At 32.6% G+C, this 27,339-nt stretch overlaps 1 protein-coding gene across 1 annotated transcript in view; it reads left to right on the forward strand.

The window, feature by feature from the left end:
• Positions 1-27,339, forward strand: part of LRRC2 (leucine rich repeat containing 2) — a 175,984-nt gene that overhangs the window by 109,473 nt on the left and 39,172 nt on the right. The window contains exon 5 of the mRNA XM_074281698.1: positions 4,790-4,926. Within this exon, the coding sequence (XP_074137799.1) occupies positions 4,790-4,926 (137 nt within the window). The remainder of the gene's footprint in view (positions 1-4,789; positions 4,927-27,339) is intronic.

A 27,339-nucleotide genomic window follows, 5' to 3' on the forward strand; every position in this document is an offset into this window, starting at 1 on the left:
CAAAGATACATGCTTACTCTGAAGTATTTATGATGAAAAATATTATCTGTACCCAAAAAAAGAAATAATTGTGGTTGAATACAGATTGAAGCATAAACTCTTTTTCTCTCTTCTTCTTAATTTTATTTTATTGAGGGCTAGTTTTTTTAAGGGGGACAGAGATCTATGTTTTCTTTCACATTTTTTTTGTAGAAATGTTTTGTATAACTTCACATATGCTTTCTTAATGGGGACTGGGGGTTGGGATAAGGGAGAGAGTCTAGAACTCAAAGTTTTAAAAAAAATGTAAAAATTTTATTTTAAATGTTACTGGAGAAAAAATTAAATAACTTAAAAAAACTAGTAGCTCACTATTGCTTTTGGGATCAAGTTCAAAATGCCATGTTTGGCTTTCAAGATATTTTTTAACCTAATGTCCTTCTATCTTTCTAGTCTTCTTATATGTTACTCCTCACTAAGTACTCTAAGATCCAGTGACATTAACCTCCTGACTGTTCTACTAAGATACTCCATTTTTCTACTTCTAATATTTTTTGAGCTATCCTATATATGTATGTATATTTGTTTATACATTGTTTCAAGTTCCTTGAGGACAGATACTGTGTTTTGTCTTGTTTTTTAAAAATAGTTCTAGAATTCAGTACAAAAGGCTGCTAGGTGGTTGCTCAGTGCTGGTGACTGGAATGCTGATTTTGGACTTTGAGTTCAAATTTGGCCCCAGACACTTATTAGCTATATCATCCTGGGCAAGTCACCTAACCTTGTTTGCTTTGGTTTCTCATCTATAAAATGAGCTAAAGAAGGAAATGGCAATATCTTTTCCAAGAAAATGCCAAATGGAGTAATGGAGAATTGGACATGAGAGAAAAGATTCAAGAACAAAAAAAATTTATCCAGATGAAACTCAGTTTTTCATTCAAGGACAGCAAAACAACTAATAGAGGGCAGTTAACCATAAACATTCACTCAAAAAACAATTTGGGGATTTAAAAAAACTTTCAAGACTTGTTACCATTGAAAGACAAATTATATCAGGAAACTGAGAAACAAATTTTTCCAGAATTAAAGAAATTTCTGAATGGAGATATAATACCACAATACAATGTATACCATCCAATATGTAATGAAAGGTTAATAAATTGATTCAGTGGGGCAGCTAAGTGGCACAGTAGGTAGAGTACCAGCCTAAAGTCAGGAGGACATGAGTTCAAATCTGACCTCAGATACTTAACAATTTCCTACTGTGTGATCCTGGGCAAGTCACTTAACACCAATTGCCTCATTAAAAAAAGAAAAAAAACAAAAAACAGAAGATCAGAAGAAAGACCCTGATCCAGGGTTAACATGAGTGAAGTGCAAATATCTCTAGGCTATCTCTGCAGAATCACCAAGTGGGGAGCTAGCTGGTGTGGCTGGAACTTCAGCAGGAATCACAGAAACTTTCACCTCCTGGACAGGGAGTCAGGGGCTGAGTCCAGAAGACAGAGGGAACCATGGCTGATTAGGAATGTCAGGCCTAGCTGTGCTGTAGGGACATAGCCCTGGGCAAGAAGGAACCAGCATACCCATGAGTGCAGAGGCAGTGGGGCAGGGAAGCTGCTGGCTGCAAGCACTTGCTAGAGTGGGGAGCTCTTGATTTGGGGTTATAGTCAGAATGGAGAACTGAAGTGAAATTAGAGACACCATTTCCCTCTTGCCCCAGCATTAGAGGTACTTACACTAATACCTCTTATTTAAAAAAAAAAATAGGCAAAAAGAAAAAACCCAACCATAGAAACTTATTATGGGAACAGGGAAGACCAGGGTTCATCTTAAGAGTGGAGAGTGAAAGAAAAAAAATCTTCTACACCAAAGAGTAACATGAAATGGCTACTTACCCAAAGAGAATTTTTAGAAGAACTCAAAAAAATTAAAAAATCAAATGAGAGACATTGAGGAAAAATAAAAAATAAAATAAAATAAAAACCATCCAAGAAAAACCAGATTATGAAAAAATAAGTTAACCAACTAGAAAAAGAGATACAGAGACTCAAAGTTGAAAATTGGAATTAGGCATGGGGAAGGCAGTGAAGCTAGGAAAGACTAAGAAATAACAAAAAAGATATAAAGAATAAAAAATAGAACAGAATGTGAAATATCTTATAGGGAAAACAACAGATGTGGAAAACTGAGCAAGAAGAGAAATTATAAGAATATTTGATTGCCTGAAAGTTGTGAACAAAAATAAGAATCTTGACACAATAATGCAAGAAGTAATCCAAGAAACTTGTCCTGAAATGATAGAACATGAAGGAAAAGTAGAAATAGAAGTAATCCACTGATCACCATCTCAAAGAGATCCTTTGTGAAAAACATAGAAGAACATTATTGCCAAATTTCAAAACTCCCATGTAAAAAAGAAAATTTTATAAGAACCAAGAAAAACAATTCAAATACACTAGAGCTACAGTTAGAATTATACAAGACTTTATCAGTAGCCATAATAAAAGACTGCAGTCCTGGAATCATATGTACCAACAATCAAAAGACTTAGGCCTGTGGCCAAAAATAACATATCCAGCAAAACTGTAATTTTGAATTATATATATTCAATATTGAATGAGAAGAAAATGAACATTAAATGAACTTGAAGATTTTCAATTCTTTCTATCAATCAAACCCAAACTTAAAAGAAAATTCAGCATAGAAGATTATCAAAGATAAATCTCAATAAATTTAACAACTACAAATTATTTTTTAATGGGAAATATATACCATATGTTTAAGATTGACATCAACAATGGATTAATTCAGAAGTAAATTTGGGGTAGAGTTAAGGTAAACATAGTAATTATGTTATACAGTGTTCCCTTTTGTTTTGTTTCATTTTGTTTTGTATTCCTTTTCTGTTTTTCTTTTTATTGTTTTTCTTTCTCTTAGTCTTTTTTAAGTAAAATAAATTTTAAAATTGTAAGCTTCATAATATAATAACTTAATTATTTTACTTTGTCCTAGTTACTTTGCATACTAGTACAATTTTTATAGTAACTCTACTTCTTGCAGACTTATTTTGAATTAGTATATATATAAATCTAAAAATAGGTCTATGGATAGTTATCTAACATTGAATGAAAATGTGTGTTTTTTTATAAAATTTATTTATAAATTCTTCTGAATATACTTGATAAACTAATGGAGGTATTTTTTTGGTTGGCTTGCTTTTTTTTTTCTCTCATGGTAATGACAATATTTGTAAAATTCTAAAAGTTCATCTGAAGTAGAATTTAAATTCTACATGTCTTTGGAAAATCCATAAATATTTCAGGAACATGAAATTAATTAAATATGAATTATAACTTAATCATCTTCAGTGGTGTTTTGCAAAGTGAACTGGGAAATTCAATTTCTTCCTATTATCCCTTTTGATAATGGTTTTTATTTCCTCAGTCTTTGCATATCACTTTAAAAGGTCCTTGTCAATATATTTATACTGTATCTCAATGTAATTTTAGGTCCTCAATGTATGAGACATCCCTCAGACTGTAAGCTTCATGAAAGCAGGAATATTTTATATTTTCTTCAGCATTTACATCATAATGCTTCTAATTATTTCTAAGTAATAATTATTGAATTTGAAGTATATATTAATCTTTTGTAGGGAATGATATGATCTCTATCCAGGTTGTCCCAAAAGTTACTAAAGCTTTAAATTGCAACAAGACAGTACATCTGTACTACTACAGTATATAGTACATCTATAGATGTTCTCTTTCTTTTTCTCTCTCTTCCCCCCCCATCTCTCTGTTTCTCTCTCTTTCAAAAATGCATAGCAACTTAAAAAAATTTTTTCAAACAATGTACAAAGAAACTTACTTTGTGGCTGGATTGTCTCAGATTGTTGCATGAGGGAGTAAAAAGTCAAGTGACATGTTTAGTGTTCTATAGACAGTCTGTGTCTGAGATAGGATTTGAAAATAGGACTTCCCGAATCTTAAGTCACTACATCAAGCTATCACTATTAAATTGTGCAAAGTAACCACTTACTGTTTATTGAATGTAAACATTAATTGAATGAATTGAATGCAGTTGCTCATTAAAAAAATAAATTGCAAATGCAATAGACATTTTTTGAATGTTTAGCACTTTTGGTAACTGAAATAAATAGCATCCTCAAAAGAAGTAGCATAAGATATTCTCTCAAATTAATTATGCAATATATGAGGTGAAAATAATTTTTAAAATAAGGCAAATTCATGTGAGCTAGAGAGGAAATTAGTTATTATAGGCCCATACATGGATATTATTAATAATATGACTAGTTGCTTCATATTTTTAACTAATTTTTCTTGCTATCTAGGTCTTAAATTCAATTGTTTGTATGCTTTTTAAGAAAGAGTTGTCAATTTGTAAATATAATACAATTACCAAATCTTTTCAATTGTTTATTTAAAATTTGTATGCCCTCTAAATTTTAGTGCTTTGGAGCAAAACATGAATTGGCTCTTTTAGGGTTTACTAAGTGACAAGCACTGTGCTTGATTTTGAGATGGAATATAGGATAATAAAAAAGCACTTTAAGGGTTCATATAATTTTCTTTTGCAAAAAAGGGCAAATAACAAGAAACAATAACAAATTATTTTACAATTTATGATCTTGGCAAGATATATGGGAAATTACATATCGATCTGCTCATAGACTATTCAATTTTTAATTCCATGTAAAATTATTATTTATGCAAATATTTCATAAATGATTTTGTTTCTTTCAAATGACACCTGTTCAACTGATGGCAACATTCTATGGCAACAGGTTATTTGAAGAGCCTGAAAGAACTCAATGTGAGTTTCAACCATCTGAAGAGTATTCCTCCAGAATTAGGAGACTGTGAAAATCTGGAGAAACTGGATTTGTCTGGAAATCTAGAATTAACGGAGCTTCCATTTGAAGTAAGATATATCCATTTCTATGTGGAGATTTATTTTTATTGGAATTATGGAACTAGTTCATTTTACTTGACATAAAGTACAGGGAGGGATTTTTATAAACTAAACTCTATTTTATTAAAACTAATCATTCATCTGTTTTAATTTTGAGACCATAAAACAATTTATTGAAGACTTGTAAAGGAAATCATTTAGGACTTTTATATAAGGCAGGTTAAAGAAAAAATTACAATGACATCAAACAAGCAAGTATGAAAATTACAGGTTTGAGGGTCAATTTCATGCTAAGAAGTTCTTTTATTCAAGGCAAAAGAAGGTAACCAGCCCATCATGAAGTATAATATATCCATGATAGAAATGGATCTCAGAGACTATCTAGTACCCAAGTACCAGCAAACAAACAAAAACTTCTATTTTTCTTAGGTTTTTCCAAATGGCGATAAATGAGAGGTTTTGTGAAGATTAAATAAAATATTGTTTGTAAAACATATGTAGCAAAATGTCACATTTTGCTTATAGCTGGATTGATCTGTTGAAAATAAGAATAAATCTAAGTTTGGCTGATGTATGGGGGTGACTGTGGAGAGCTGAGATACAAAGGTTGAGATATCTGGGAAAAGCACACGTCAGGGAGAGATTCAGTGGCAGGGAGGTTTTTATTTTGAGTTGTTTTTCAGTTGTGTCTGACTCTTTGTGAACCCGTTTAGGGTTTTCTTGGCAAAGATACTGGAGTGGTTTACCATTTCCTTCTCCAGCTCATTTTACAGATGAGGAAACTGAGGAAAACAGGGTTAAATGACTTGGCCAGTGTCTTACAGGTAGTAAATATTTGAGGCTGGATTTGAACAAAGGAAGAGGGGGCTTTCTAATATGAGACTTGGTATTTTATACATTGTATAACCTAGCTGCTTACCAGAAAAAATAAGAAGGAAAAATGGAGGGATTGCAATTTGTCGGATATGATTCTGAAAAGTTTCAGTATTTACTCTGTGTGTGTGTGTGCATGTGTGTATGTGTGTATGTGTAAGTGTGTGTAAGTGTAGGTGAATATTGGAATTCATCACATCACTGACGTTTACTATTTGTTATCTTGGGCAAGTCCATTAATACCTCTGGATCTCAGTTGCCTCATCTGTAAAATGAAGACTTTGTACTAGATGGTTTCTTAGGTCTGTTTCTGTTTTGGATATATTATGTTTCATGATGAGCTGGTTGTCTTCTTTTACCTTGGATAAAAGAACTTTTTAGCATAAAATTGATCTAAAGGTCTCTGTAATTTTTATTCTTGCTAGTTTGATGTCATTGTAATTTTTTCTTTAACCTGTCTTACATTAAAATCCTAAATGATTTCCTTTACATGTCTTCAATAAATTGTTTTATGGTCTCAAAAACAGGCATTTTCTACATGTGATAAAAAAGGGAATGAAGAAAGAAGAGAGACTGATTATTGAAGATATAATTCAGTTTCTAGAGTTCTGATGATCTCATAAACCTTTGTAATACAGTTAGAAACTTTAGACTGAATTATAGTCACCCAATTAATCTCTCTGAACCTATTATCTATTGTCTTATCACTGTCTCCACATCCATTTTTCTAAGTACAAAACCACAGTAAAATTAGAGCATAACCCTTTCAAATAGGGTGAAATTTGCCTGCATCTTAATAAAGTGGGTTTGACAAAGGAATTGGACTTTAATGCAGAACTAGATAGAATGATGTCTTAGGGTTCCTTATTATTTAACATTCTCATAGCACTTTATGCTTGTAATTTAAAACACATTTTTCATAAGTGTTTACTTGCAAATTTTTATAATGGTTCAGCTATGATGGGGACGAGAAAGTGAAAAGCACAGCTTCTATGTGCCAGACACTGTGCTGTGTGTTTTACAAACATTGTTCATTTAATCTTCATAAAACCTCTCAATTACCCCCATTTGGGGGGAAAAAAAAAACTAAGAAAAATAGAAGGGTTTTTTGTTTTTTTTGAAAGGAATTTGCCCAGGGTCATACAGCAGTAAATGCCTGAGGTCATATTTAAATTTGTGTTTTCTTGACTGCAGGTCCAACTCTCCATCCTTTGTAATAACTAGTTTCCCAATGCTTTTCAATGTTGTTTCTTAAAATAGATCTTTATTGATATTTTCTATCTCTTATATCATCATAATTTCCTATGAATTTCTCTCTCTCCCAGAGAGCCATTCCACTTGACAAATAGAAAAAGAAAGGTCAGCATACCTAGGCAATATATTGAGAAAATACAACAACACATGCAGGGTATAATACCTATGGGTCTCCTATCTCCAAGAAGAGATAGATTAGGGATGTTTTCTTATTTCTTTTCATTTGAATTCTCATTATATTTATAATTGTTACATTTACTTTTTATTTTTACTATATTTATGGTAGTTATCATTTATATTATTTTCTTGACTCTGCATACTTCACTCTGCATCAGTTCATATACAAATTTCCATGCTTTTATGTGTTCATTACCCACACTATTTTTTAAAATTTAAATTAATATTTTCCTCAATTACATTTAAAACAATTTTTTACACTTTTTTTTATTTTAGCACTTTTGAGGTCCAGATTCTCTCCATTATGCCCAACCCCAACCCCCAAAAGCCACTTGTGAGGTTATGTGAAACATTTCCATAAAAGTCATGTTGTGGAAGAAAACATAGATCTCCCACCCTAATAAAACAAAGAAACAAGAAAAACAAAATTAAAGAGAGATAGAGACAGACAGAGAGACAAAGACACACACAGACACAGAGTGTATGCTTCCATCTGTATTCAGACACAATCAGTTCTTTCTTTGTTTGTAAGATTTTTTTTTTTATCATAAATTCTTCAGAGTAGTCATGGATCACTGACTACAAAGAATAGCATAAATCATTTACAACCGGTCATCCCAGAGCATTGCTAATGTTACACCACAGTTCTCTTTTATTATCCTGACTCAGTTTCCCTAATTATCCTGACCCAGTCCTGAATCAGTTCCTCTGCTTCAGTTTATAATTATCTGCTCAAAGCTTAGTCCTGCAAAACCTCCCCTCCCTCTTTATCAGAATATTTGATAAGAATAAAAGATTTTATATTCTAGAATATCAGAATGCCTCTCCTCATCCCAAGCTGGCAGAATGTCAGCTACCATCTTATCAAGATGCCTCTCCCCATGTCTGGGATGCCTCCACTTGATTATGTCATCTCATCTCCTGAGGCTCACCCCACACTGTCAGAGCACCCTGCCTCCACCCCTGCCTCAGTCTATCCCCTGAGCCTGAGCCACCTGTATATAGGGCATTGAGAACTCTCATTGTTGGCTGGATTCTTGGAGACAATAGTCTCATTCAGCCCTGGGACCAAACCATGGATCCATTTGGTCCCAGTAAATCTCTCCCATTTGATAAATTATTAAATACTATCTAATATCTATCTTGCCTCAGTTTCTCCGGCATTACACTATTACTATGTATACAGATTAGTACACTTTGCTTGAGTTCATGGAGGACTTTCCAGGTTTTTTTTGTTTTTTGTTTTTGTTCTTAAACCATCCTGTTCATTATTTCCCATAGAATAATAATATTCCAGGACAATCACATACCAAAATTTGTTCAGTCGTTCCCCATCTGCTTAGTTTCCAACTTTTTGCCCTAAGAAGAGAACTGCTACAAATATTTTTGTACATGTGAGTCTTTTTTTTTTTTTTTTAATCTCTTTTGCTATTAATCCCTAAAAGTGGTATTTTTAGGTCAAAGGATATACATGAATTTATACTCCTTTGGGATGTTATTACTAACATCTTTTGATCATTTATCAATTGGGGCATGCCTCTAATTTTTTAATAAATTTGACTCAGTTTCCTTTATGTTTGAATAAGGCTTTATCAGAGAAACTTGCTTCAAAATTATTTTTACAATTGCTATTGCTGTTGTATTTCTCTCATTTATTCTATTTTCTCTTACCATGACCATCCTCAAAAGTGTTTTATTATTGACCACTCCCTCCCCCAATATGCCTTCTCTTTTATCACTTTCTCCCCTTCCCATATCCCATTTCCTTTCTATTTTTCTGCAAGGTAAGGTAGATTTTTATATCTATATTGAGACACATTATGTCTTTCTGCACAATAATATCCCACAATTTGTTTAGTATCCCCAATTCTCAGGTATCCACTTTGTTTACAATTTTTGTCTATCACAAAATGTGCTGCTAGAAATAATTTGCAGTATATGAGGAGTACTTTTTTTCTTATTAACATTGAGGTTCAAAAAAATCCCCAAAGGTTTGGGTTTCAGACTGGTGTCTCAAGGTGTCTCTAAAGAATTTGCAGGCTTGAATCCATCTCCAAGTCAAAGAGCAAGTTTATTGTAATTGTAACACCAATTGAAACAGGCTAAATTCCAAAAGAATTTAGCAAAGAGTCAGGAGCAAGAAGATACATTTAAAGGAAAAAAGAGAGATCAGGTGCTTCATGTCACTGATATGCTAATTTTATGGCTTAGATGTAGATTTGAGGAGTGGAGTTAAATAATGAGGAATGCACCTCATTATTTTCTCAGAAACTTTGTTATTACTAACCAACATTTGCTGACAGTCAGCATTGTTTGTGAAAACATAGCACTCCCAAGGCCAAGTGGCCTTAGGGTTACTGCCACATCTCCCCTGGAAGCTGCATCCCATCATTAATCCCTTTCTAGGAATTAAAGTAAATTAAAATTAAAGCTCAGTAAAGGAGTTTCTGAACAAAAGAGCATAAATATTTTAGTCATTTTATTTGGATATTCCAAATTGCTTTCCAAAACATTCTTTACCATTTCATAACTTCATCAACTGTATATTAGTGTGTTATTATTATTTTTTTTTTGCCACCTCTACTATATTGACTGTTGCCATTATTGGGGGGGGTGTCATTTTTGCCAGTTTGCCAGTTTAGAAGGTACATGATTAAACCCCTGCCTTTTTTGTTGTTGTTTGTTTGTTTGTTTGTTTTGATTTGAAAGTGTCTTAATTATTAGTGATCTGGAGCATTTTTAGGTGATTGTTAATACTTGGCAATTTCTTGTGAGAACAATTCATATCCCTTTAAACATTTTTCTATTGGTGAATGGCTATTTTTAAAAAATATATATATATATATACCCACATACACACATAGATATATATGCATATGTATACACACATAATTGTTTACATATCTTGCATACCAAACCCTTGTTAGGGAAATTTGAAATAAAGATTTTCCCCCATTCTATCATTTCTCTTCTTATCCTAGATACATTAATGTTATCTATGCAGAATTTTTCAGTTTTAAGTTTCCTCTTCTGCTGTAAATACAGTATTATATTCCTTCAGTTATTTTAATCTTTTTTTTAAACTGTCTCTGTTCACACTGGCTCTCTTATCTGCAGCTCCAATGTCCTTTTCTCATTTGATATTTTCCCTTCCACTCTTCCTCTCAGCTAGTCCTTACTGTTCCTTAGCTTTTAAATTTATTTTTAACCCTTTCCAAAAAGAATTTTTCTTATTCGCTTCATTATCCATCTATTTTTTCTGTTTATTCTATACCCTCATTCTCTGAATCATGGCCCTTATAATTATTTAGTCTCTTTTCTCTGTATTCTTCTTGCTAGCAAAACTTCTAAGATATTCCTTCTAGGTTCTTCCCTCCAGGCACTGTCTATCTTTGCCTAGTAAGGCTTGCCCCCTGGATTATCCTTTTCCATTGTGCCCCATTTATAAGATGACACTTATTGCAAGTGACAGCAAGGATACAACCCCCCTATTAGGGTCCTTCCCCAACACAGCCCTGATTATACTGCAGTCCATCATTGATCTATATCTGCTCTTGTTGACTTTTTTTTTAAACATTTGCCTGGAAATCTCCTCTAGGTTCTAATTGTCCTCAGAGGTTTCAAGTTCCCATTTCCCACTTCTTAGGACAATAGACTTTTCAAATTTCCTAAACTTCATATATTATAAGATCCTCATCTTCTTTCCAATACCAATTTCATTCACTTATAGCAATATTCTTAACTTGAACCCCCTGTTCAATATTCATTCTTCTCCTTTCCCTTCTTATCTTCCCCCCTTTTGTGTATACTTTCATGTTGTGATGTAGTCCCATAACAGAAGCATTCACCTGTAGGTAAGGGATTGCTAAATTTTGTTCAAAATACAGCATCTGCCTCTTTACTGTTACCTCTACTAGATTTCTGCCTGTGGATTTCTTCTTGTTTACATTTAGAAAAAAAGCCTTATACTGGTCTCACTGTTGTCACTTAGTTGCTGTTACTGTCCTTGTCTGCTGCATTTATTCACTCCTCTTGTATTTCTATAGTTTGGAAGGCAGATAATCTCATCAGTTCTGGTTTTCTTTATAAAATGTGTCAAACTTTATTATTGAATGTCCATCTTTTGTCCTACATGGTTAAACTCAGACTTGCAGGATAGGTCACCTTGCACTGTATCCTTAGCTTAGCTTTGGAACACATTATTCCATTTTCTCCCATTTCAATGGGTTCAAAATAGTCTTGTGTTATTTGAAAGTCCTTTCCTTTGTATTTGAAGGTCTTTCTCTTGATGGCTTGCAGAACGTGTTGTTTCTGAATTGAATTGATAAATTTAACTATTTGGAGTTTGCAGCATTTTTTTTTTTGAGATGATCTGGGAATTCTTTGAATCTGAATCAATAGAAAAGAATTAATTTTAAAAAAAGTGATCCTTTTTAATGTTTAATAAAGGTCAATGGGAGTTTCCTTTCTCCCTCCTTTTTTTGAAAAGTTTTTTTCCCTGATTTTGCCTCAATGTCAAGATACTAAAAACCTAATTATTTAATACCCAGTTCTTAAAAGTATAAGAAATTTAGTTTTAAAGAAGAAATTAGGAACCATGAACTTCAAAAATACTTTGAAATGAATAAGAAGTTAAAAACACATCTTTCAAAAAAGGACTTTTGAAATATTAACTTTCTTTCATGTATCTAATGTTAGAATCACAGAATTTTTAGAGTTGATAGTAAACTTTATAGCTTTCTAATACAACTGCTTTTCAAAAAAAGAATACCCACTATAATAATGTTCAATAAATGGTCATTTAGTTCCTACCTGAAGATACTTAATAAGGGGAACCTAATATTGATCAAACATCTTATTCTACTTTTAGATAGCTTTTTTTTTTTTTGTTAAAAGGATATTCTTTGCTGTCAATCCAAAATTGTCTCTGTTGTTTTGCTCCTAATTTTTTTGTTCTGGTGCCAAATAGAACAAATATAGTTTTTTCACAAGACAGCTCTTCAAATATATTCATATAGCAACCTACCAATCCTCATTCTTAACCATCTCTTGTCTAGGTTAACTAACCTCAATTTCTTCAGTTGATTCTTAAATAGCATGGATCAAATCCCATCTCTTCATAAAATAGTGAGAGACCTTGCTCATTATTTTTTCTGTGATGCATGACTTAGAAAGTCATTCCCTTTTGCTGACAGAAAGCAGCAGTAAATGACTATTTCAAAGACATCCTAGCTTAATGTTTACTAAATAATCATGTGACATAGAAGGAATTAACTTATTAAAAATATTTATGCATTCTAAGGTAACTTAAGATTTATCTTGCACCTTTCATAATATTCCATTTTATTCATTTAAAAGCAAAGGAAGTTTTTATATTTTTATATTAAAATAGTTTTTTCTCAACATCTCTTTAAATTCACCTTTCACATAATTTACTATTTTGAGAAATTGGGCATTACATGATTAGATTTTCATTACATTGGCATCTGGAAAAAAAGCTAGAAGGTAAGCAAAGTTAGGAGGTATTGTATTATACTGGGGTGATGGCCCTTTCTATTATCCATGAATCCTTAAAATTGCTCAGTAATTTTCAAAACTCATCAAACTATTGAAACTGTAATATCCTTTATGAGGACAGAACTAACACTTAAAATAATTATAGACCATCGGGCTGGGAACAGAACAGTTTGTTAATTCATTATTGTTGAACATTATCAAGATAGATAGCTTTTTGTCCTAGTTTTAATTTCTAAGAAGTTATAGACTCAAGTCAGAGCAGGAAAGGGACTTTGAAATTCTTCAGTTCAACTTCCTCATTTTCCATATTAATGAAATGAAGTCCAAAGAGATTAAGGAATTTTTCTAATGTCACACAGGTTATAAATAGCAACATTCACATCCATATTGCCTGACTACAAAACAAAAATCTTTCCATGATTAAATTTGGAAGCTAATGATTTATTCATTGTCTGTTCAGAGTCCAATAAACTCTAGTATTAGAAGAAAAAAAAATCCTTATACTTCTGATTAAGCTTACCAAAAAATTTCAAAAGAATTCCTTAGCTATAAAGTTATACATATTGAGAAGTTGAAACCAATTTAAGCTTAGTGAACTTTATAAAGTAATGCGATTTTTTTCTGATTGATTGATTGAGTCACAACCTAAAAATATCTCATTTGACTATTCAGTAAAATTTACTAAGATGAAATTTAATAGAGAAAAAATAACTTTTTACACTTGAGTTCAAAATAATTTCACAATACAGGGGTGGTGAAAGCCATGATGAAACAAAATAATTGAAAAACATATTACTTTGCAATATAAATAAATTCCTTTTCTTTTCACTATGTCATATGCCAATATTTTTCCTCTCTCTTTTTTATGTGTGTATTTTGAAAAATTTTTACCGTTTTCCTTCATATGAAAAGGTCCTCCTCCTGAAAACTTGTAATTTAATTAATTTTTTAAATAAGATGCCAAAACATTTAGTTGGTATTTCATGATGAAGCCCTGGGAGTTTATGCCTACTTTTATATGTGTTTATCTTTAGATTCCTCTCTGATGGAACCCAATGGTTTCTATCTGTTCCATTTGACTCTCACTTTCTACTACATTTGAGAAACTGAGTTTAGAATATGGTATTCAGACTTTTTCCCCCTGATGTTTTGTTATAAGACTTATTCTTTTCAGATTAAGTTACTGAAGTTTCTCTGTAAAGACAATTGTTTTGGCTATTAAAGATTTCAATTAAAAATTTTTCTTCTATTGATCACTTCTGTAATATTTCTATTGCATCACACCATTACTGAATTTTATCTTTGCTCTAATCTTTTATGTGTGTGTGTATCTGTTCAATATGTTATTAAACTTCTTTACTTTTTATTTTAAATCATAGGCAACTGATGAAACAGTCAAAAAAGATTTGGACTCAGGAAGATCTGAGGTCAACTCTGATTTCAGATACATACTACCTGTATGACTCTGAACAAGTTGCTTACTCCTGTTTGTCTGTTTCTTCATCAGTAAATTGACCTAGAGAAGTAAATTCCAAACCATTCCAGTATCAGCAAAACAAACAAAAACCCTCAAGTAGGTTTATATAGTTTTAGACATAACTGGTAACAACTGAGCAAAATCTGAATCCTTTCTTGGGATTGTTATATACTCAGGCAAGCTACTTCTTCCCCTGAGAAACTGAATTAGTAGATATCTGAGGCTGAATTTGAACTCAAGTTCCCGAATTCTGACCCAATGCTCTACCCACTGCAGAACCTAGATGTTTCTTGCAGTTGTTCCACTTTCAATTCTTATAATTCTCTAGTTATGATAGAATTTGTTTGAAGATTTCACCTCTAATTATTTTATAACATAGCATTTCTTCATGCAATATAGAATCTTTTTTATTTGCTTAATTATTCAGTTTTTTTTTCTGGTTGTTCAGTAGATGTTTCACAGTAAGTGTTTCTTTACTTCCCCTCTTTTTCTGATGATAATATTGTTCCTTTATTAGTACATTTCTTGTTGCTTTAAGGTGATAAAGAGGAGCTGGGTTTATATATAACTCCTAATTCGATGATCTTTCTAGAAATGCATTTCTAATTTCACAATGGAAATCAATACAAAAATAGAATTCACAGAACAGAAATGTTGGCTAGAACAAACATTAAAATGTTGCCTTTATCTTATTAAACATATTGAAAATATGCCAGTTACTTTTGAATCTTAGTTTTATAATACATATCCAATTTATCTAAGGGATCAATTTAAATTGTTTGATTTTACTTAAGGATGTCAACAGAGTTCTACATGTATATTGTGTATCTGATTTTGTGCTGTATCTGAATTAGTGCTATTTTGATTTATTGAAAAGATTTTTTTTTGGAAATGACAATTTTTAATTAAAACAAAACAAACAAACAAAAAAACAGTCAGCTCCTGGTTGACAAGAGGGCAACTGAAGGCAATATTTCTGAAGCAACAGAATAATTTCAGTCTTTCATTAAAAAAAAATCAAGAATATTTCTCCACTTCATGAACTTGACTCTTTCTCTGCTTTAAAACAGAAACAAAATATATCTAACTTGTCATAAATGATAGAATGAAAATGAAAAAATGTAATGTAGTAATTGCCATATTTTCCACTTCTGAAAGGCAAGGTCGTATAGTGGTAGAGAGCTACCTTAGCATCAGGAAAATTGAGCTTCAAATTCTGACTGACAAATACTGGCTTTTGTCTCTAACAAGTCACTTAACTCCTTACTGTCCTAGAAAACACAGTAGCAGAGGAGTAGTTGATCTATGTTTAAATTGATAATTAATTTCTGAAATTATGAAATTGGGGCAGGCATACTTGATTCTTTGGGTATTCACTAGAAAAGATCACGATGGCAGTAGGAGTGAAGTAGTAACTACACTTTAAAAACTAAAAACATGGTCAAACAGCAGGAATTTGACACTTTAGTGGGTTTTAGGAGTAATAGACTATCTCTTGTGTTTGTCACCTTAGAATTAGTTCATTAATCTATTCAAAACATTTCAAAGTTGTTGGTAAAATATTAAGTTCATAGTTGATATTGTCTTAAAATTATCAGTCCCATTTGTTGATCTGCTGGTCTTTACTGTGGAGGTCAGAAATTTGTCAGGGATTTACATATCATAGGATTAAAAGGCCTTAACATCAAAGATTAAATGGTTTTCCCATATTACTAGGATGTGATTTTTTTGTACAGGATACAACTTAAAAATTATGCCCTTTTGATCTTTGAGACAGTTTGTATATTACTTTCATATTTCCCTTTGTAATCTTTATAACATTTCTCCTTTATAGTACCTTTATGTAAATTTACTTACTATACTAAATAGGAACAGGAGGATGGTCAGAGGGACTAGAACAAGATACAATTTTAACACAATTTTAACTCTACTGTTGGGAGTTCAAAACCAAAAAGGAATAAAACCCAGAGACCCACAATTTTAACTCTACTGTTGGGAGTTCAAAACCAAAAAGGAATAAAACCCAGAGACCCCAAATAAATGAAAAAGACCCCAAATAAATGAAAAAGCTAAATATTCTTTTTTTAACCAATGAAATATTCTTTTTTTTTTTTTAACCAAGGTTAAAACCAAATTACTTTCTGTCAGTAAACTACTGCAAGAATCCAACAAATGGAAGGGAGGCAGAACCTTCTTCCTTCTTGCTACCACAGTGGAAGGTGTGGTACCACAAGTTTCAGGTGGAGAAAAAATCAACATAGACCTTGTCAGTTTCAGAGCAGAAAAGAGCGTTTTTAGTTGCTCATAAACCAGATCACAGGCCATAGACCATGCCTTTCCTTAGATCATACTATGTTGGAAGAACTAAAAACTTATAGAAGTATCTCTAAATGCAGCTGCACAAAACCCCTGAAACTTGGAACAGTGTACCTTCCACTGTGGAAGCAGAGCCCCAATTTAACAGTTAAAAGTCAAAAAATAAACTGGAAAATGAGCAAAAAGGAAAAAATAACAAAAACAAAAACAAAAACCTCTGACCATAGAAGATTACTGTGGTGACAAGAAAGACTAAAACCACACACTCAGACAATAAAGTCAAAGCTCCTGCAATCAAAACCTCCATGAAAAATATGTATTGGGAAACTATAGAAAAGCTCAAAAAGTATTTTGAAAATCAAGTAAGAGAGGTAGAAGAAAAATTAGGAAATGAGAGTGATGCAAGAAAATCATGAAAAAATGTCAACAGCTTGGAAAAGAAGACATAAAAATAATAGCTTAAAAATAGATTAGGCCAAATAGAATAGAATTACAAAAAGTCAATGAGAAGAAAGTCATTATGAATTGATCAAATGGAAAAGGAGGAACAAAAGAAAATAATTCCTTCACTAAAGAAAATAATTCCTTAAAAATTAGAATTGAGCAAAAGAAAGCTCATGATTTTATGAAGAGTCAATAAACAATGAAACAAAAGTAAAAGAATTTTTAAAAATGGAAGACAATATGAAATATCTCATTGGAAAAACAAGTGAGCTGGAAAATAGGTCCAGGAGAGATAATTTACATTTTTTGGACTACTTAAAAGCCACAATAAAAAAGAGCCTAGAACATCATCTTTCAAGAAATGATCAAGGAAAATTGACCTAATTTTTTAGAAACAGGGGCTACAAAAGAAGTTGAAAGAATCTACTGATCATCTCCTGAAAGAGATCCCAAGATGAAAACTCCCAGAAATATTAGAGACAAACGCCAGAGCTCTCAGGTCAAGGAGAGAATATTGAAAGCAGTTAGAAAGAAACAATTCAAGTGTTGTGGTGTCATAGTCAGGATAACAAAAGATTTAGCAGCTTTTACATTAAAGGATCAGAAGACCTGGAATATGGTACTTTTATCTTTTAGCAATACTATTACAATCACTAAATCTTAAAATAACCAAGAACAATAAAAAAAGATTTGTTCATAATGTTTCATCAAATAGGAAAAAACAAAGAAGGAACAGTAATGCTGCTAGGGGTGGAAAGGATAATAGTAATATACAACAAAGACAAAGCAGAACTTTTCAATTCATTTTCTTTCTGTTTTCTTTTCCAAGAGGGATGATCTTTAGAAAAGAAGAAAATGGGTTCTACAAACTATACATTATATATATTCTGATATCTTTATCCTAAATCTCCCTACACTAATGTGTCACGTGCCCAGAATAAAGCTAGATAATTTCCCATACAGGATCTAAAAGAATCTAGGGATAATTAAGAGTGTCTGTGTAATACTGTAAGGGGCTCACAAGTCGCTAACAGAGTTCTTCCTCCCTTATTACAAGGTGATATAAATTAGTGCGACAGAATTAGCTTTTCAAAAGGGGTATTACTAAAGCAATATAGTGAAAATACGTGGCATGAAACATTTCCCCTCCTCCAAGTCTAAGGATGTAAGATATATCCTCTTGCAAACATAGACAAGAATCCAGAGGAAAGTGGAATCAAGCTAGAGAGCACACTTTTCCATAGGGTCAATCAATATTTCTGAAAGTTCTTTTTGCTAAAGTTCTCAAGATTTCTCCCCTTGAGAAAGGTGTAGTTTTTTTTTCCTCTTAAATATTGATTTAATCTGTCATCTCCTGATGTATATTCTGCTATTGTATATTTTATATTGTATATTGTATATTTTAGAAAAACTCCTAGGACATCAATAGGAAGATCATCATCAAATTCAACATCCAAGGCACACATCTCCTAACTCCCTACCAAGCAGTTCCTCCTTGATTACTTTTTTAGAACACTATCTTTTAGCTATTTGCTTGATTTATTACCTCAGTGTCGTTATAAAAGACTCAAAAAGTGAGATCAAATCCCTCATCTAATCCAGTATTCCCTGTAGCACTTAGGAAGGTGTCCAGGACTTGTTTCAATCCAAAGAATCATCAAGATGTACTCTTATATAACAAATAAATAAAGACTAACCCCGAATTTACAAATATAATCCAGTGATTTTGAATTTAATTTCTGATAAAATTCAAGGTTAGTATTAAGGAATTAATAGTGAACATATAGAAAATTGGTGATCACAATGGTTGCATCAAGAATAGATTCTGTTGTATAAACCATATCTACCATAACCAGCATGATTAAACAAGTAGATTGGGAGAAACCTGCAAATGTATAGTTTACCTAGATTTTACCAAAGTATTTGACAAAGTTTTTCATACTATTATTTTGGAAACATTGGAGAACTTTGAACTAGATATTAGTGCACTTACCTTGAGATTTGACATTAATAGTCCCCCTTATTTAAAAAAAAAACTTTTTATAATTTCCATTGATACATTACCAACATGTTTATGTTTATATGACTCTACAAAGCTACCCACTATTTAAAAATTAACATTGTGTTAAATTATACTTTAATTTGAGTAACATTGCCATCTTTCGTATATTGGCTTGACAGTCATTTTTATTGGATACATTTCCAATGATTTATTTCTTCTTTCTTTTCCTTCTTCTGTCAAAATTGTTTCATGATCATTTGTTGGAACTAGTTGAAAGATTGTTCTAAAAGAGCCAGTTAGGAACACTAATGGAGTGTTCTAGGGCTTGGGTCTGTGGTGTTCAACATTTTTAGATGACATGCTTTTCAAATTTGACTATGACACAAAACAGCTAGGATATCAAAAATCTTAGATGACAGATTCAGAGTTCAAAAAGATATTACTAGGATAGAACACTTGGTCAAATTTGTTGAACTCAAGTTCTAAATTCCAGGATATTTATTAAATTCTCATACTATCTGACCTTCATGTAACGTTCAATAATGTTTTCTGTTCCTTCTTTTGTATATTTTCTCCTTTCTTTTCATTTCTTGGCTCTTTTCTTGACTCTTTCATTCATTCTCACTTGCTAGATCATTATGTATCCCTTGTTTTTTAAATAGTGGTATCAGCAATCCTCTGATTTGATTGTCTTCTTTTTCCTTTACATTTCCCCCCTTTATAATCCTATCAACTCCAAGTAATCAATTGTCATATCTATTGGCATGGCTTTCAAATTTAAATAAACTCTATTTGTACCTATATGTATAAAAAAACCATATGTATATATTTTTAAAAATACACATACATGTATCACACAAAATTATTAGCTCCCTTCATGAACTTGTTTCTCATTCCCAACTGACTGCAAAACTTTAGTTGCATGTTCCCTTGCCATCTCAAGCTTTTATTCAAAATAGAATTCACAATATTTCTCCCGAAATCTGTTTTTGATAATTTTCCTTCTTTCCACAATTGATAGGCATGTCATTTCATTTTCTTATTTCTTGTGTTACTTTTTATGTTTAGATCATCAATTCATTTGAATTTTGTTGCAGCATATTCTTAATGTGTGGCTCTAATCCTCCCCCCCTTTTTTTGGGGGGGGGGGGCTATATGCCAATTTAATTTTCCCAAGAGTTTCTACAGAATAATAATTTGCTTCTTTTTATTGTGTGATTTTGGATTTATCAAACTGGCTAATGCATACCTTTAATTCTTAATTTGGATTATCTATTGTTTCATAGACCTCTTTTTAGCTCTTTTAAACCAGAATAATTGAACAAGATAATTTCAATGATTATCTTGAGTTTTGGCATCAAAAGTCTCCTTTGAATTTTTAAAAACTTTTTATAATTTCCTTTGATATTCTGATATGATTTATAACTTTCCACTAAATCCCAATGGTTCTGAAGAAGAGAGTGAAGCTGGTGAGCTTGCACAATGCTTCCTCACTTAAATCTAACTCATTTTCATGTTAGAACATCACTTCTTTCATCTATCTTATAGTCCTCTTTGAGAATGAAGGATAAACCACAATAACAACGTGGCCTTATTCCTTCCTATTTATTATATTTATCAACATTTTTATCATGTTATTTGTATGCCTCTACAAAACTACACAGATTTTTTTTTCTTTTTGTAATTAACATTGAATTGCTATACATTAATTTGGGTGTTATTGCTATCTTTAGTGTATTGGCTTGATCTAATCATTTTCATTGCGTATTTTTCCAATGATTTATTTTTCTTTTACCCTCCTATGTTAAAATCTTTTCAGAGTTGTTTTTAATGTAACTTTTGTATATATTTTGGTAGGTTTTTGCCCAAATATCTGAAAATTTAATTCATTATAATATTTTTTCTAGCAATTTCTTCTTATGATTGTTATAGATATAAGTAAATACTGATTTCTGAGGATTTTCCATATATCCCATTATCTTGAACAAACTATTTATATTCTTAATTATTTTGTAGTCTTGTTTTCTTATATGTTTTTTATCATTTGCTAATATAAATCTCAGCTCTTTTTTATCTACATCAATTCCTTGATTTTTAAAATATGTCAAATATTCACACTGAACATTCTTGTTTACTAACCTCCACTGTTTCTCCATTAAGATAATAGCATTTCATTTCAAAGAAATCCTTTTTTCATCACATATTAGAAAAAATAAATCTTTCTATACTGGTGCTTTTTATGCCTTTAGAAATCATAAGTGGGTGTTGCATTTTATCAATGACTTTTCTGAATCTATTAAAATTATTTTGGATTTATCTGTCTAATACCTAATTCTAATTTTAATATTTTTGTGGGTTTTCTGATCTGTTTAATTTAAATAAAAATAGCATGAACAAAAATTAATATGACTCCTCATTTAAAAATGGGAGAGAAATCTAGGTCTGTTCCTGACCTTGTCACTTCTTCAGAAAGCCATTTAATTTTTCTCAAAGTCTGTTTTTATGGCTGTAAATGAGAGAAAACAGTACTTTCCATGCTTTAGCTCACAGGGATCTTCTAATGATTAACAAAAATGCTACAGCAAAGCTTGAAATGTTTCCTCCTTAGAGGAAATGTAACCTATGTTGTTCCTAACTCCCTGTATTTTAAAACCTTGAATTACCCTTCAAATGTTTTAGCCTGAATTTGACAGAACGATTTAGAAAACATTTCTAACAAAAGGCACAGATTGACATTTAAATGTGGAAGAAAAGGAATCTAAATTTTAAAATTGTATGCTATTCTTCAATTTCTCACACATACCTTGGGCAATATAGTAAACGGATAATATGACGTTTAAGATAAATTTTTTTTTCCAAATCCTAAGCGTCGTCCTTTTTCCCCCCATATTTTTCATATTTCCAATGCTTTTGCATGGAAGCTTAGAAAAGTCTAGCCATATTTAATGTTAAGTATTTCCTAGAATAAGTGAGTATGCCTTGTTCTCATCTTTTTGTTACATTAGTTGAGAAGAAGAGGTAATCTTCCTAATTAAAATGGCACAGTAGAATTTTTAAAAATTGGCTGAGATGAAAAACACACAGTTATGAATGTGCAAAGGCCTAATTCTTAAGGTATAAAGTAAAAGTTTAGATCTAAAAGGAAAGAGCTTGTTGCATGACAAGCAGTCAGGCAATAGGGAGAGCAGATTTTGAAAGGCACAGAGTAAAAATGGATGGGTTGAAATTGGGTTGAAATTCTATAGGGAAAGTTAACCCAGGATGGATTGGAAGATGTCAAAAATGAAATTCTGAAGAAAGGAAGAAAAGAAATTCTAAGAAAATCTGTGAAAGAAAACTTAGGAATAGCTTATGCTTATATTCTCCTCAAAATTGGAGTAATATGGTCCCCTCTAGAAAAAGTACTCATTATAAAATATGGATTCCAGATCTGGACAGTGATTTATTTCCTCCATCACAGAAAGTGCACAAAATGCAACAGGCTCAATGATAAACAGTTACAGAATACATAAAACATATCAAATGACCCATTATGTATCCCTGAAAGGTAAAGACAACTTTGTGAAACTACTGAATAAATATTTCATATTCACCTTGGATATGCTCTCTCTGAGCAGCTCACAAGGTCCTGATTTAAGTAAGTAAGGTAAGGCTTCAGCTAGAGAATGATTTTGGTTGGAGAGTGGAATCACCTTTTCCTTGAGAACTTTCATGATTGGGTAATAAATCTGATCAGCTGGAGCTTGGACTTAGAATCCAGGAATTTTCTTTTTATGACATTAGAGCCAAGGTTGGATGTTTGCTAATATTTGACCTTTGCTTAAGGAAGGAAACAGAAATGCAGAAGGCAGTTGGGTGCGTAAGACAGAGCCTTAGGTCTGCCTAGACAAGGATATGATTCTTCTCCCATGTGCTTATACCATTGCACATGGGGTTTGGAGTTTGGGGAGGAGAGAAATCCTTTTTGCATTCTGCTGAGAAGTCCAAGGGAGAGAAAATACTGGTAAAGAATCCCAAAAGATAAGGAATAAAAATTTTAAAGAGATTATTGATTTTGGTTCAACAGAAAGATGTTTTCCCAAAGAACATATAGCACAATATCTTTTGTGCAGAATAATTGCTTAATAAATATTTGGTGAATTGGTTTTAATTGGATTAAGGTTATCAAAAATGGGATAGCTTACTCTGAAGATAGTAGATTTGCCTTTATCAGTGACCTTCTGACCAGAAGGATAAGAGTGTTGGAGATGATGTTGAATTCTCTCTAGTCTTATCTCTTCTGATAGTAAAGTCCCAGTAACTTTTCCTTTGGGGGGATTTGGGATGTTCAGAGATGACTAACATCTTTGATGTAAGAACTTGCTCAGCACTTTTTAAGTCTGCTCATCTTTCTTTGGTGACTACTTTCACCGACTCTCACCTGTGACTCCAAAAAACTGTAACATGTGAGCAGTCACACCTTGGTAAAACTGAAGATTAGTGATAGATCTCAAAACAGTTGGTGGGGTTAGGGGAATGTCTACCCCAAGCATGGGAAGACTTATCCTTGAAAGTGGGGGATAAGAACAATTTGTTCCAATGGCTCTAAAGATGGCTGAAATAGGCATTATGGAGCATGTCAAGTTTGGTCAGACATCAAAAATGCCAAGATCAATCACTGCATCCTGAGCCATCACTGGAGTCCTGACTTTTGTCTTACTACTGGTCTTTGATCACTCTGGAGATATAATGAGGCTCATGACTTTGTGCAAGTCTGTCTCACTTAAATTCATCTCCCATGGTGTCATTGGTTTTCATCCAAATCATTTACATTAGAGCTCCTATAGTCATTCCTCAATTTTTCATGGGATGTCTTTTAGAAAATGGCACAAAAGTCAGAAACAATGTATTCCTTATGAGAAATAGGGAGTTAGATTCCTGAAACCACCAAAAGCTTTAATCTTTCACCAGAAATGCTGAAAACATAACTTTTCCGCATATACTTTATAACAAAACATTAATCCTGATAATATGTACTTTTCTCAGCACAGTAACTATGAAATAACCCATGAAATGCAGCACATACCAGGAATTTCCTTTGCAGAAAAGTTGTGTTATTTACTTTATTCTCTTTTCCCCTTTTCATCCCCCTACCTCCTTCAAGAAGCCTATAGTTTAAAAAATATATACTTATGTATACATATGTACATATATTGATACACACACATATCTTTCCTATACCTGCTAACTTTGCTTTAATTCTGCTCTTTAGTTTGTCTTGCTATTATTTAACCTCCCCCCACAAGGATCTCTTCCTTGTCTTTTCCTAACCCTTTGCTTCATCTGCCCATTCCTCTCCTTTCTTTCTTTCTTTTTTTTGTTTTTTTCCCTGAGGCTGGTGTTTAAGTGACTTGCCCAGGGTCACACAGCTAGGAAGTGTTAAGTGTCTGAGACCAGATTTGAACCCCTGGTCCTCCTGAATTCAAGGCAGGTGCCTTATCCACTGCACCACCTAGCTGCCCCTCCTTTATTTCTTTATAGATTTTTGGAGGCACATCGGGAATGGGTGAAATAGGCAACTTTTACATATATATCACAAAGGGTAAGTTTTCAGAACTATGAGCCCTTCTCTCCCCTCTAATGCTTCTGTGTCTATTCTTCTTTTATACCTCAATTAGTATTTTTACCTTAACTCTGCCATTTTTTCTTTTGAGCTTCCTATTGTTCACAGGAATCTTAAACAGGTAGTTTACATTTCCCATATAAAAAACATAAAGCATTTTCCGTGTTTTTTCCTTGAAATTGATCTTTGATATTGGCTTTTAAATGTTAAATTTTCTATTAAGTTCAGATTTGAGTGATAGAAAGTCTTGAAAATCTGCAAGTTCATTGAATGTCCATTTTTTTCTCATTCAATGTTATAGATAATTTTGCTGGATATGATTTTTTTGGAAAATATGATTCTGAGATCTATGGTCTTTTATTGTAGATGCTGATAAGTCCTATACAATTCTAATTGTAGCTACAACCTATTTGAATTTTTTTTTTTTTTTTGCAAAATTTTCTCTTTAATCTGGGGGTTTTGAAATTTGGCAATAATATTCCTGTGTTTTCCACAGAGGATCTCACTGAGGTAGTGATCAATGGGCCTTTTCTACTTTCCCCTCATGTTCTATCACTCCAGGATAATTTTCTTGGATTATTTCCTGCTTTATTATGTCAAGGGTTTTTGTTTTGTTTTTTGTTTTTTTTGGTCACAATTTTCAGGAAGTCCAATCATTCTTATAATTTCTTGTTTTGTTCTCCAGATCCATAATTTTTCTTATAATTCACATTCTGTTTGATTTTCTCATTCTTTATAATCTGTTTTGTTATTTATTGTTTTTTCCAGCTTCACAGGAAAATTCTAATTTTCAAAGAATTATTTTCATCTTTGAGACACTGTATCTCCTTTTCTAGTTGATTAACTTTTTCCCCCATAATCTTGGGAAATAATAATAAAAAATTAATAAAATAATAAAAAAAATCTTCCTCAATGTCTCTCATTTGATTGTTAAATTCTTTTTTTTTTTTTTTTTTTTTTTTTGAGTTCTACAAATTCTTTCTGGACAGGGAGCCATTTCATTTTACTCTTTGGGATAAAAGCTCTTTTTACTAAAGGGTCCGCTTCTGAAGATATACCCTGGTCTTCCCTGTTCCCATAGTATGTTTAATGGTGGAATTCTTTTTTGCCATTCATGTTTTTTTAATGAGAGGTGTTGGTGTAAACACTAATCTAATCTCTAATTATCTCTAATTTCTAATCTTGGGGTGGGGAGTGCTGCCTCAAATTTCCCTTCAAGCTCTCCCTTCTGTCCTGGAATCCCAAATCAAGAGCGCTATCCTCCTGCAAGTACCTATAGCCATCAAGATCCTAGCCCAGCTGTTTCTGTACTCACCAGGAGCTGGTTCCTTCTCACCCAGGGCAGTGTCTCAGCAGCACAGCTGGCCCTGGTGTTTGAATCAGTTGAAGTTCTCTTGATTTTCCCCCTGCTCAAACCCCAACTTCAGAAATAGTCTGGGAAGTGAAAGTGTCAGTGAATGCTCAGGAAGAAGTTCCAGCCTTACCCAACAATCCCAAGGGAACCTTTGGTGTTTCTGTGGATCTAGCCCAAATGTGTTTGCACTTTATACAGGTTAATCCTAGCCTGGGGACTTCAGATTTTGTTGGGTTGTACCTGGAGGACCATTGTTCTGACCCTAATCTTAATTTTTCCACAGCCTATGTTTGCCCTCAGGCCCAAATTTGTTTTATTTTGGGGAAAATCTGGAGTGCTTGAAATTTACCAACCCAGTCCCCCATCTTCCCAGAATCCTCCCCCACAAAGTTTCTAAAATTGAAGTATGATCTTATCACTCTTCAACTCTGATAAATTCTAATGGTTCCCTCTAGGATCAAATAAAAACTCTTCTGTTGATATTTAAATCTCTTTTTAACCTGTCCATGGATTACATTTCTAGCCTTATTATATATTCTACTGAGTAGGCAAACTGTCCTTTTTTTTTGTTCCTTGTACACAGCACCCCATTTCCTATGTCAGTGTGAGATTCCCCTCATGTCTGAAATGTCCATCCTCCAGACCTCTGTCTGCTTCTTAGAATCCTTAACAACCTTGAAGACTCCATCACCATTTTAGGCCTTTAGTTCTAATCTATTCCAGTAGCTGATGTCCTTCCTTCCCTCCTCCCTCCAAAATGATCTTATATCTATATGTACACATTGTCTCCTCTCTTAGAATGTAAGCCCCTAGAGACTGAATCCCAAGAAGGGAGTCTATTCCATATGAGAATTAATTGAAAACACTGGGAATTTTTAGCCTTGAAAGAAGATTTGTAGACTTCATCATAGCTGTCAAAATATTTCAAGAGCTACCATTAGTAAGAGGGATTAGACTTATTTTTTCTAGGTTCCAGAAAGCTTAATAAGAAGAAATGTTGTTAAGTTTCATAGACTAGCTTTCTAATAATTAGAGCTATCAAAAATGAAATGGGGTTTCTCAGAAAGTATTAATAAACTTCCCTGGAGATTTTTATGAAGATTGGTCATTTTGAAGATATATTGTAGAAAGAACTCTTGTTTATGCATATATTGGTCTAGATGTCCTTTGATCTGGGTCAGGGACTTAGACTGTAATTTCCTATTAGCTGTTCTTAACTGTAGTAGTGTCCAATTAGTTGAGGCAACTCAGAATCTAGGACCACTTTTCTCTGTTCACCATTTTATCATTGCTCTTTAACTTCTGATCTTTCCCTCTATCACGTCCTGCTGTGACCAGATTATCTACTAGGCTGCATACAGGGATAGTTGGAGTCAGCTCCAATGAACCCTCCAATGGAAATCAGA

The sequence above is a fragment of the Sminthopsis crassicaudata genome, chromosome 1, assembly GCF_048593235.1.
Source record: "Sminthopsis crassicaudata isolate SCR6 chromosome 1, ASM4859323v1, whole genome shotgun sequence".
Lineage (NCBI taxonomy): Eukaryota > Metazoa > Chordata > Mammalia > Dasyuromorphia > Dasyuridae > Sminthopsis > Sminthopsis crassicaudata.